Source organism: Phycodurus eques, chromosome 1 (genome assembly GCF_024500275.1).
Source record: "Phycodurus eques isolate BA_2022a chromosome 1, UOR_Pequ_1.1, whole genome shotgun sequence".
Taxonomy (NCBI): domain Eukaryota; kingdom Metazoa; phylum Chordata; class Actinopteri; order Syngnathiformes; family Syngnathidae; genus Phycodurus; species Phycodurus eques.
This window is the reverse complement of record NC_084525.1, coordinates 47637465-47650607: the sequence shown is the minus strand read 5'-3', so window position 1 is coordinate 47650607 and position 13143 is coordinate 47637465. Positions and strand designations below refer to the sequence as shown.

General features: G+C 41.6%; 1 protein-coding gene across 1 annotated transcript in view; it reads left to right on the top strand.

The window, feature by feature from the left end:
- LOC133412615 (DNA (cytosine-5)-methyltransferase 3B-like) overlaps positions 1-3719 on the top strand; it is a 28353-nt gene extending 24634 nt beyond the window's left edge. Inside the window, exons 18-22 of the mRNA XM_061696075.1 lie at positions 944-1092; positions 2031-2116; positions 2207-2276; positions 2344-2462; positions 2611-3719. Of these exons, the coding sequence (XP_061552059.1) occupies positions 944-1092; positions 2031-2116; positions 2207-2276; positions 2344-2462; positions 2611-2752 (566 nt within the window). The 3' untranslated portion in view covers positions 2753-3719. The remainder of the gene's footprint in view (positions 1-943; positions 1093-2030; positions 2117-2206; positions 2277-2343; positions 2463-2610) is intronic.
- The last annotated feature ends 9424 nt before the right edge of the window (positions 3720-13143 follow it).

The following is a 13143-nucleotide window of genomic DNA, read 5'->3' as shown; positions in this document are numbered from 1 at the left end:
ATCAATAGGATTAGCTAGCATACTAACCTAAATGACATGCTAGCACGAACTGACGTGACGGCACACCAGGACAAACAAATATGCACACGAGAACTTTACAGAAAATCAAAGTGATTAAGCTCACCTTTTGGCGTTTACATACCCAGAAAATCTGCAAATGACATATTGCGTATATAAGGGCTTCACTTCCTTCTCAGGGCATTGAATCGATGGCTGTTGGACTATTCTGGTCGTCTTAGAGGACGTTTCACCTCTCATCCGATCAGGTTCATGCAACAAGACTTAGTTAGGACGTGGCGTGAAAAAAACTCAACCATTTATGCTCCAAGTTGGAGCCACAGATGGTACCATTCTCTTGGAATGCAAAAACGACAGTCGTAAAGATGCCTCGCAGCGAGGCCAGCGTCCGTCGACAACTGTCATTAGGTGGAAACTCCCTCATTAATATTCCATTCAGTAGTAAAAAAAAAGGCTGTGTTTTTTGTTTATTTGTTGGAGGCAGAGTTAAGAATGAGCCCATCCGTGGTTTGGGACGTGCCTCCAAATGCAGCATAGAAAGGTGAGTTTTTTTTCCACACCAACTCGGGCTGATCCGTCATAACTAAGCCTTGTTGCATGAACGGAAGAATTGCTCGGATGAGAGGCCAAACGTCTTCCGAGACAACCAGAACGGTTTGGTTGCGATCGATGCAGTGACCTTGATGAATGAGAAGATTCACAGCCATAAGGGGTTCACTGGACATAAAAAGGAAATGTGGTGTCAATATCGGAATTCTCACGTATGGATATGTGTGGCTGAGTGGTGAGAGAGGATTGATTGTAAAGCACTTTAAGATGCATATCATTGTATGAAAAGTGCTCTACAAATAAAATTGGATTTGATTTGAAGAGGGCGTGTCGACGTGGCAGTGAGCTGGGTTCTCACGGCGGTTTGTCATTCCAGAAGGCACAGGGAGATTGTTCTTCGAATTTTACCGTCTGCTAAGCGAGGCCAAGCCGAAAGAAGGAGAGAACCGTCCATTCTTCTGGATGTTCGAGAACGTAGTCGCCATGGGTGTGAACGACAAGAGGGACATCTCGCGATATCTGGAGGTGAGAGCCCGGGTGGCCTCCTCATGTTCATATTTCCACCGTTGGCAATGTCTTAAAATCGGCATAATTCACTGTTTGATCACCAATTTAGCCACCTGATTTGGATATGCAAAATGTACTTTTATTTTCAATCATCTGGTCAACGCAAATAAATAGTCAACACTTTCATTAAAACAAAGTAACAAGCTTTTGTGTTGACCACTTAAGGGTCTTTGCTCATCTTTAGAGCAAAGAAAGCCAAAGACTTAATTGCGTGCAAATAGACACCACTTTTCACTAGGAAACAGACATACAGTAATACCAATCACTCTACAAATATTACCGTCTCCACCAAACAAAAAGCAGATTAACACTTATTGTCAGCAAATAGACTCTGCGTGTTCCCATGTGATGGAAGTCACGCTTGACCAGGATATAGACATCATACATACATACATACACAGTACGTTACAAACATTTGCAACACTTATTTCAGAAGGCAAAATGTTTCTCTTACTGTGAAGAGGCGGCACCTATCACTCAAAAATATACGCCAGGAATTGGATGCCACCATCACCACCAAATAGACAACACCATCAGACACATATCAATGCAAATCATGACCGCACCCACCAATAAGACAACACCCATTGTAGCAAAGAAACACCACCTGTCACCAGGTAATATATCCAACCATCACCAGAAAAATGCCACCACTGGTCACTAGCACAAAAACACCTCTCCTCTTCATACCAGCAAATAGACTGCACCTGTCACCAGGCAATAGACACCGCTATCACCAGCAAATAGACACCAACCCTTACCAACACACGACACGTCACCAAGAACTATACCCTACCGCCAGCATTTGTGTAGTTAAAGTAAGGCTCATCATTGTTTTTCACTCTTTGGTCACCTGGAGACGTTTGTTAGAATCTTAATGCGTGCGTTTGTTGCAGTGTAACCCCGTGATGATTGACGCCATTGAGGTCTCTGCAGCCCACCGGGCTCGGTACTTTTGGGGGAACTTGCCGGGTATGAACAGGTGCGTAGCAAGGTTCCAAACACACCCCCTGTGAGCCAAAGAAATATATTGTAATAATAATCACAATAACATGAGGGCGTTCCATTCCAGACCTCTGTGTGCTTCTGGGATGGACAAGCTGGAGCTGCAGGACTGTCTAGAACACGGTCGAGTTGCAAAGGTGCGTGAAGCGAGCAGATGTGGACAGTTTGAAAAAAATAGACACATAACTTCGTCGTCTTTTTCAGTTCGGGAAGGTGCGCACCATCACCACGCGCTCCAACTCCATCAAACAGGGGAAGGACCAACACTTCCCAGTCTTGATGAACGGAAAGGAGGACATCTTATGGTGCACTGAACTAGAGAGGTCAACACAGCCACACACACTATTAGATGGCAGTTGCATCAACTCTTGCCCACCTGTGGTTTGATGTTTGCATCCTAATCTTTACAGCCCTCGCACCTTCAGGCAGGCCCCATTTATGTTTCTAACCGTGACAAAAACTCTCTTGCAGGATCTTCGGCTTCCCAGTCCACTACACTGACGTGTCCAACATGGGTCGAGGTGCTCGGCAGAAACTTCTGGGCCGGTCCTGGAGCGTCCCTGTTATCAGGCATCTTTTCGCACCCCTTAAAGACTTCTTTGCCTGCGATTAGACGCCGTTCCTCACCTCGGCACACAGACCACACGTCACCAGCATCACCGTCATTATCAAATCAAGGGCAGAACCAGCAAACAGATACCAACTCTCACAAGGAAATACACATAACCCGTTACCAGGCAAGAGACCCAATTGACATCACTTGTCACGAGCACATACACATCACTTTGTACCGGCAAATAGATGTCCCTGTCTCCAGGCAATAGACACCACTCAAGACCAGCACTTAGACACCACCATCACCGGCAAATAGAGATCACCTTTCGCCAGCAAACAGCTAATACCAATCACAGCACATAGACACCACCAGGAAATAGACACGACACATCAGTCGCTAATAGATAGTGGTGTGCATATATATAGTGGACGTTACTAGACAATGTGTGGACGATAGTGGACGTTACTAGACAATGCATTGTGGTCACCCATCACCATGATTAAGACAACTTGTGACTAGGAATTAGACACCACCCTCACCAGCAGGTAAGGAAAACCTGTTGATAATAAAAAATAAAAGCAAATAAACATTACCAAGAAATAGACACTATTAATTACCAGCAAATAGGCCATACCTGTCACCAGCAAACAAATACTACCAGTAACGGCACATTGATACCAATCGACACCACGCAGCAAACAGTGCTTATCACCAGCATGTAGTCACCACCCATTACCAGCAAATTGACCCCACGTTACTAGACAATAAATGCTACTCATCACCAGCAAATAGAAAGCACGTGCCTCTCACCAGGAATTACATTTGTCACCAGCAAACACACAAAGTCATCAACAAATACCATGTCACCAAGAAATCGAGGACACACCTGTCAAACAGGCACCACCTATCACAGCAGATCGACGTTAATCACCAGCAAATAGACACTGATCATTACCCAAAAGTAGACACAACTTTAAACATGCAAATAGTATTTCGATGTCCTTTTTAGCCTGGAGGGACTAGTGTTGACATTGTTCCCTTTTCGTTGGACAGTGTGTTTTTTTTTTTTAACTTTTTATCGTTGATATTAGGATTTTTTTGTTGTTGTTGTTTTTTTTTGCATAAGAACTCTGTAGGAAGCACTGATTGTAACGGATGGTAGTGGACTCGAGGCTAGTCATCATTTCATTACCATTTTAACCGTTCCTTTTGATATATTTTTGTTCTCTTTGCTTCGATTGTCTTGACTGGAGAAGAGTTGACAGATGTACGTCTTTTATTTTTTGGAATTATTATCATGTTAAACGTCCGCGTCTCTCCCGGAAAGTTCCAGACGTTACAACAGTACTTGAAATAAGCCACTGCAAACAAAAACATGAACAAAAACATTGGGTGAATTTTGGTCTGTTATCTCGCCTTTTCGAGCAGTCCTGACTGTTAGGGAAGTAATTATCTTGAAGCGAATATCCGTTTACTGTAACATGCGGTATTTTGTGCCGAGCACTGACAACTTTAATGTTGTCCGTGCTTAAACTTATATTACTTGTAGTGCTACTGTCGTATTTCCAAATATCATAACCGAAAGATATATATATATATTTTTTTGTGGCTTTCACCAAAACCAAACGTACCTTACCTCAAATAAAAGCTCGTATTTCTATTATGCTTAGTCACTGGAACGTGTGGCTCGTTGTTTTCACAATGAAAACACACAATTGTTCTTTTAAATGTGTGTTTGTGTTGTTTTCTCATGCCTTTAAGGGACCAAAAGAACTGTTTACATGTTTCACTCATAAAAATGTTCCTTTTGTACGTTTTTCCTTGCTCGTTTGGAATGTGTTCCTTAAATACAAACACCACTTTTAGGCCATATTAATCCGTAGCGGCATCATCGTAGCTTGTCGATGTTCTAATTGTTAAACACAAGTTCGAAACAAGTTCTTCCCATATTTTTGTACTTTTTTATATATATATATGTATAATTCATTACAACTGTTAGTGGAAAAGCGCTGTTTGTGTATTTTGGTTTTTTTTTCTTCAGTCGAATTTGTACTCAATAAAAGGCAGCTCGAGCTGATTCAAAATAGCCTCTTGTCCTGTGCTCATCAACACAAATCCTGCTCTCTGTGCCACTTATCCTCCTTAAAATCACAGGTGGGACGGGGACTTGCAGATATGAATATGTAGATACGATGGCCGTTTAGAGCCGCGTGCCTACGGCGATGCTAAGCTAGGAGGGTCAATGTCGTCAGCACATCCCATGTGTGAGGATGGCGAGTAAACCAAAAAACCAAGGATGCCGGCACATTGTGCCGCATACGGTTGCACTATCACAACAATGGAACTGGTAAAAAATATTTTTGGGGCGTAGTTCCACCCTTACAGTTGCTAGTGCCGTTATAGCAATATTAATTTGATCATTAACTGTTTACATTGAACATGCTAAATAAATACAGATGAATACTGTAAGTATAACTCATTTGGAATTGCCTGGATTTCTGGATAAATTGGGAATAAAATGTGATCCGATCTTAATGTGCTCTTCTAACTCACAACAGTATTATATTTTTTTAAATTATTATGATTAGACACACCATGGAAAGATTCAAAGTGCAAGGTGGAAAAGCAATGTGAACTCTATGGAATCAAGAGTCCAAACTGCAATTACATCTATGTGATGGGATTTGAGGTTTTGGTTAAGGTTTCCTGTCCGATAAAAAAACATGACAGTAGTGTTGTTGGTTGAACAGAAAACCTAGCACAAGACCTACATATAAAAAAACATTTGACTTGCAAGAAGCCGAACAGGGCTACAAAATATCTCTAAAAAGCCTTGAAGTTCATCAGTTCATGGCGAGACAGATACAGTGGGAGGAAAAAGTGTGTGAACCCTTGGAAATGTCTTCCATTTGTGAATAGGTGAGTCACAAAATGCCATCTGGTCATCGAAATCACAAGAAAAAACAAACTAATACCACACAAATAACTGTACTTTCCTATTTTTATAGAGCATAACAAACATTCACGGCAAAGGGAGGAAATGTAAGTGAAGCCTTTGATTTAATAACTGGTTGACCCTTGACCCTTTGGCAGCAATGATGTAGTTGCAGATCACTTACGCTCTTGAGCAAACTCCAAACGTGCAGCAAAGGCTTCCTCCTTCGTGTTCTCCCATGAAGCCCATTGTGGTTTCATGTTTGACGCATGGTACATTTGTCAACAGAGATGTTGGCACGTGCCAGTGATTTCAGCAAGTCTTCAGATGACACCCGAGGGTGTTTTTTCCCCCTTATGGAGCAGCCTGTGCTGTGCTTTTGCAATCATCTTTACAAGACAGCCACTCCTCGGAAAAAGAAGCAATCGTGCTGAACTTTCTCCATTTATAGACAATTTGTCTAACCGTGAACTGATAAACACCAAGACTTTTAGAGATGCTTTTGTAACCTTTACCAGCTTTGTACGAGTCAATAATTCTTAATTGTAAGGTCTTCTGTTACACACCAGGCAATTCTTTCTGACAGGAAACAATTCTAACATGGTGTGTTTTCTAGTGGCCAGAGCAGTTTTAAGCCTCACCACATTGAGTGGACTCCAGGTCGACCCACACCTGACTCTGATATATCAGACCACATTTTATGACCATTCCATACAGACATTTAAGACATTCCAAATGGTTCACATCAGCAGGAGCACAGAAGCAGCATGCTCAGTGAGGTGAAAAAGAATTCTAGCGTGTCGGGCGTTGTCGGGGCCTTCACGCCCCTGGTAGGGTCACCCGTAGCAAACAGGTCCGAGGTGAGGGACCAGACTCTAGGTCGCAGTTCGATGATGGACTTTGTGGTTGTGCCATCTGACTTGCGGCCGGATGTTTTGGACACTCGGGTGAAGAGAGGGGCGGATCTGTCAACTGATCACCACCTGGTGGGGGTAGATGCCGGTCCGACCTGGCAGGCCCAAACGTATTTTGAGGGTCTGCTGGGAACGTCTGGCAGAATCCCCTGTCAGAAGGAGTTTCAACTCCGACCTGCGACAGAACTTTGCTCAGAACTCGGACACGGGAGGAGTTTGGTCAGGCCATGGAGAAAGACTTCGAGACGGCTTCGAGGAAATTCTGGTCCGCCATCCGGCGTCCCAGGAGGGGGAAGCAGTGCACCGTCAACACTGTGTATAGTGGGGATGGGGCGCCGCTGACTTCGACTCGGGACGTTGTGAGTCGGTGGAGAGAATACTTCGAAGACCTCCTCAATTCCACCGTCACGCCTTCCCATGAGGAAGCAGGCTGTGTGTTGGAAAATGTATGTTTTATATATACCAAATATTACTTCTATTCGTTTTAGACAACCTTCACAGGCTTTATTGTTATGGTCATACTGTGCGTACTAAATGTTCCCAGCTATGTGGTGACGACTAGCTGCTATTCGGTAAAGATAAGTTGAGTGCAGCTGGACAAAGATAGTTGTTGTTGTTGTTTTTTCTCTGTCTCTCTCACTTCGATATAACAAAGTTTTTTTTGGTCTGGGCTTCAGTAAGGGGTGACAACTCGTAAGACTTGTACCTTTTCTTCTCTTTGCAAAGACTTTTGTTTCTTTCTTTTTTGTAATAGAAACCCACAAAGACAAGATTGCTTCTTTACTTACTCTGTCAGAAAAAAGATTTACCAAAACAGTTAGTGTCAGAAGTGGGATTAGGATTGATCGCCGATCCACAGCGACCCCGGGAGCGATTGATCATCCAGGACCATCGCACGAGTCCTGCCTCCAAACAAAGAATTACGGTAAAGAAACTTTTAATTCATTGAAAACCAGAGCATTTCATAGGGTGTACTGTATTTGAAACAATCTTGCCTTTGTAATAAGTGGTATTAGTAATTGCTCTCCCCACATTCCATTGGTAGAGTCTAGTTAAGGTCTAGGTTAAAGAGTCGAGTTAAAGTCCAGGTTAAAGAGTCTAGTTAAGGTCTAGGTTAAAGTGTCGAGTTAAAATCGAGGTTAAAGAGTCTAGTTAAAGTCCAGGTTAAAGAGTCTAGTTAAGGTCTAGGTTAAAGAGTCTAGTTAAAGTCCAGGTTAGAGTCTAGTTAAGGTCTAGTTAAAGTCTTGTTAAAGTCCAGGTTAGAGTCCAGTTAAGGTCTAGTTTAGAGTCTAGTTAAGGTCTAGGTTAAAGAGTCTAGTTAAAGTCCAGGTTAAAGAGTCTAGTTAAAGTCCAGGTTAAAGAGTCTAGTTAAGGTCTAGTTTAGAGTCTAGTTAAGGTCTAGGTTAAAGAGTCTAGTTAAAGTCCAGGTTAGAGTCTAGTTAAGGTCTAGTTAAAGTCTAGTTAAAGTCCAGGTTAGAGTCTAGTTAAGGTCTAATTTAGAGTCTAGTTAAAGTCTAGTTAAGGTCTACGTTAAAGAGTCTAGTTAAAGTCCAGGTTAAAGAGTCTAGTTAAGGTCTAGTTTAGAGTCTAGTTAAAGTCTAGTTAACGTCTAGGTTAAATAGTCTAGTTAAGGTCTAGGTTAAAGAGTCTAGTTAAAGTCCAGGTTAGAGTCTAGTTAAGGTCTAGTTAAAGTCTAGTTAAAGTCCAGGTTAGAGTCTAGTTAAGGTCTAATTTAGAGTCTAGTTAAAGTCTAGTTAAGGTCTAGGTTAAAGAGTCTAGTTAAGGTCTAGGTTAAAGAGTCTAGTTAAAGTCCAGGTTAGAGTCTAGTTAAGGTCTAGTTAAAGTCTAGTTAAAGTCCAGGTTAGAGTCTAGTTAAGGTCTAGTTAAAGTCTAGTTAAAGTCCAGGTTAGAGTCTAGTTAATGTCTAATTTAGAGTCTAGTTAAAGTCTAGTTAACGTCTAGGTTAAATAGTTTTGTTAAAGTCCAGGTAAAAGAGTCTAGTTAAGGTCTAGGTTAAAGAGTCGAGTTAAAATCGAGGTTAAAGGGTCTAGTTAAGTTCTAGGTTAGTCTCCCGGTTTAAGTTCAGGGGTAAGGGGTTAGATCCCCAACAATTTCGAAGACATTCGAATATTGTAAAATAAAGAAGCGCTTCTAACGAGTATTGGAAAATGGAAAGTGGGAAAAGCAAAACAAACAAAAAAAAAAAAAAAAAAAAAGAGTACGGCAGAATTACCAGTGCACACGTCACCTATTATGTTTCGTATGAGAGAAGAATATGGAGAGGAATCGGTAGAATGCGTGGAGATGCTGATAAATGAATGTGGTTTCTCAAGAACAGGGAGCCTGTGTACAACAACTAAAAAAATAAAAATAAAAAAGACAGTTGGTTGAAAAGAATTAGTCAAGGATTTGGAACTTTTAGATAAAACTGTCAAATGTCTGGAAATGTGGTTGACTGTTAGCTTTAGATGCGAACAGGGACAGAAGCTTTCTGGCAAAACTATGTGTAGGGCAAGTTACTGATAACTGTGTATCGCTCGGGGTCTGATCCGTCCCAGTTGGCCAAGGGGAGAATGTCTGGTTGTGGTCGCGAGCTGGGTTCCACAATGGCCTCCACAAAGTGCCGTTGTTTGTTCTTTTGTTTTTTGTTGTTGTTGTCGTGACAACAAAAGACGAGGGATAACAAAGATCAATTGAAAATTGAAGTACTTGAAATGCGGAATCATTACTTGTAATTGTCTGAGAATCTATTCCCCGTGTCGATGTTTGGTCTGGGACCTAAGGTGATAGAGGAATCACTCGGAATGTAGGACGATTTATATTTTTTCAAGGTTGAGAGAAACTATTCACTAGTGGCTATTTGGTCTGGGGAAAATAAGAAAAAAATTTTTTTTTAAAAGGATTGGGAATTAGCCAGCACGGTGGATGGATGGATGGATGGATGGATGGTAGTGGTGAAGAAGTTAGTTGGGCCATAACCTCAACCTGATTGAGACCCCACGGCATGATTTCAAGCAAGCGATTCACAGCAGACATCCCAAGAATATAGCTGAACTGCAACAGTTTTGGAAAGAGGTATGGTCCAAAAAACGGTCCCTCCTGACCGTTGCGGAGGTCTGATCCGCAACTATAAGAAACATTTGATTGAGGTTATTACTCCAAGGAAGGCTCAATGAACCACTTGTGAAATCCAAAGATTCACATGCTTGTCTGTGAATGTCTACATCAGGGGTGTAAAACTCTTTTTTTGTCTCGGGCCGCATTGTAGTTATCATTTCCCTCAGAGGACCGTTAGAACAGTCAAACCATATCAATGTTTAATCATCACCAAAACATTATTACCATTACACAACAAATTCAGGGATAACTAGTTTTGAAATCAGAAGACAAGGATCATAGTTTGTTCAAGTATTGTTTAAGTTACTGCAGAAGAAGGGTTTGGTAACAGAAAAATGCAATATCTCAACATTATTGTTTATTATTATAACAATTTGGAATTTGGGTACAGATTTGAGCAAAAATCACGGAAGTTGACGAGCATGATTTGCTTTCGCGGGCCACATAAAATGAGGTGGTGGGCCACATCTGGCCCCCCGGGCCCTGAGTTTGACACCTATGGTTTACATGTTGTGTCCTAGAAAAATATAGTAACATAGACAATTTTGTGTGTGTGTGTGTGTGTGTGGTTGGTGATTGGACTCAACAGACTGCGTTTTCCCACTGTTGTGACTTTGATGACAATCAGATGAGATTTGAGGGCCAGAAAACCAGGTGCTTCCAAAGGGTTGCTGTAGTTCTTCTTGCAACTTTATGTTGTGGCTGAGCAGGATTGCGCGTGACTTATAACCTGCACTTTTGACGACTAAAATGTAAAAGGCATGCAACTTGCTTGGCTTTCGCCACAGTTACTTGCTTGAAACTTGAAGGTTAAGATTCGAGACTTACTTATCTTGCACATGTGTGGACCAACTGGAATCAGCTTTTTTCCATGTTATGTTTAAATGTTATGTTCAGTCATACAAATATAATTGTGTGAGATTATAAACTTGTCTCTATATTCTTGTGATTTAGATAAAGACAGATCCATGCAATTGCAAAGGTTCTCATACTTTTCCTTGCAACTACGGAGCATGTAAACATGCAGTTAGCAACAATGCAGTTAGCAAAAACATGCCGTTAGCAACAATGCTACGCTAGCCGCTGCTAGCGTAGCATTGTTATCGCGAGCTTATTTTGCTGAGGTACGTCGTCTTTTGGACAGCTTCCCTAAATAGTTACGTTCGAATAGTTACGTTATTTATGACATTTTATAACGAAACAATAAGTTACTTTTCCGTAGAAATTCTGGAAATGGCGCAAAAAGGGGTGAATAGGGTTACTGCGGGCCGAGGGGTGGTCTCGTTGTTTGAGGGGAGGGGGGCCCCCGGGGGCCCTCATCTTTGTCCTGGTTTAAATGTCCAGAGACCACACGAAGGGAAGCGGCCATGGTGAGTTCACTCACATTTATTTTCTTAATATTGCTTCAAACTTGATCATGTAGCCACCCCCATTTCATGTAGTGCACTACAAAACAACGGTTAAGCTAAATAAACCACAATATTGGCACGTTCTTAATTGCTTTTGTGTTGCGTAACTGTGTAACTTTATCCCAAAGGTAAATTTCACGAGGATGGGCGTGACTCTATTTTAATGAATGGCTCGCGATATTTTTACGCCATTAATGTAGCGTGTTTACTTGATATTCTACAATTTACTCGTATTGTTGATCAAATCATTTGGAACGTTTGTTTACATCCGATTTCAGGAGCGAAAGTGCCACGTTTCGGTGTTAAGCGTCACGTGTGCTGGTTCTCCACTTCATCTGTCAGAATTTAGAATTTCTTAAATTTGTTTCCCGGCATTGATTAGATCGACACTGTATTGTTTTCACTCGTGTTCTTTTCGCCATGTTGTGCTTCGGCGTGGACCAATATCTGCGGTCAGCTGACCTGGGTTCAGATAGAGTACTTTCACACCGAATGAAAACCCGAACGTAACCTGACCCCGAATCAGTTTACAGAAGAAGCGTGAATCTTATTGATTCTATTGGTTACAATGCTGCCCGCGCTAATATGATTGGTCAAGAGACTCTCACTTCCGGTAACAGCTTTCTCTAGTTCCGAGAAAACAATATGCAGTGCTGACTTGTGCTTTCTTGTATTGAAAGTTATGAATGATCTAAGGATAACGTTTTCTTAACTTATGTTACACACATGTATTCATTCTTGTTAAGTGCTTATTTTGTAACGAACGTTGAAATGCCCGGATGGTGTCTTCGCGCCTTGCTATCTATCCCATGATGCATTGCGGTTTGACTACGACCAAGCATATGTTACGTGTAGGTATATACGGCACGCCCCTTTTGAGGTCCGTGCCGACGACGACGTTAAACTAGTCAAAGTCGTCAGCGCATTCTACGTTTGCGGACTGCAAGAAAACCAAAAGAAAAAGGATGCCGGCACATTGTGCTGCGTACGGTTGCGTCCAACGCCGTACAAATACAACAAGGGTACTGAGAGAGTAACCGATCACATGTAAACGTATTCTTTTGGGTGTCTTTCCCCCCCCCCCAATTGTTGTATATTGATAACATACACTTTGGTGTTGACAAAAAAGTAAAACACATAAAGTCGGTTGAAAATTGACCAAGTTACGACTTAATTTCAATGTCCATGCATTGTCTTCAATGGGAACGTCGACCTCCCCAGCATGGCCGCCACGGAGGCACGTTCGTTAGCTGGGCTACTACAGCGCACTGGCGTAACTCGTGTTTACTTATATATATATATATAAGCGGAGCTGGCTGTGGTTAGCTTCTGTACGAAAAAAAGACTCTCTTTTTGATTGTCTTTGTGCTAGCTTGTCGTTATGTCATTAGTATTTTGTAAAAAAAGAGAAAAAAAATGAATATTTTTGAAAATATGCAAAATAGGTTTAATTCCTCTACAGAAAACTTGCGAATGGTGAATAAGAAACCGGTGAATGTTGACAGTATGTGTGTGTGTATGTGTACAAGATAAATAAATACGCAAATAAATATATGTACAGCGACTGAAATAAGTATTTAACATGTCACCATTTTTCTCACTAAATATACTACTTCCAAAGGTGTCACTGACCTGAAAATTTCACCAGATGTTGAGAACAACCCAAGTAATCCATCGATACAAAGAAAGTTGAACAAATAAACTCAGAAATTAAATTGTGTGTAATAATGTGAAATGACACGGAAAAAGTATTGAACACATGAAGGAAGGGAAGTGAAAAAAGGCATGGAAAGCCAAGACAGCACCTAAAATCGATCAATAATCAAACAGCAATCCAGCTCCTTGTCAGTGCAAATGAATATCAGCTGGTTGAGTCCTAACTGAAGGCCTACAAAAAGGTCTCATTGCCAAGGTGTGAGTCAAGACACATCTCATGATGGGGAAAAGCAAAGAGCTGTCTCAAGACCATCGCAAACTAATTGTTGCAAAGCATAACGATGGCATTAGTTACAGGCGCACATCTATGAGTCTGAATATTCCAGTGAGCACGGTTGGGGCCATAATAGGCAAGTG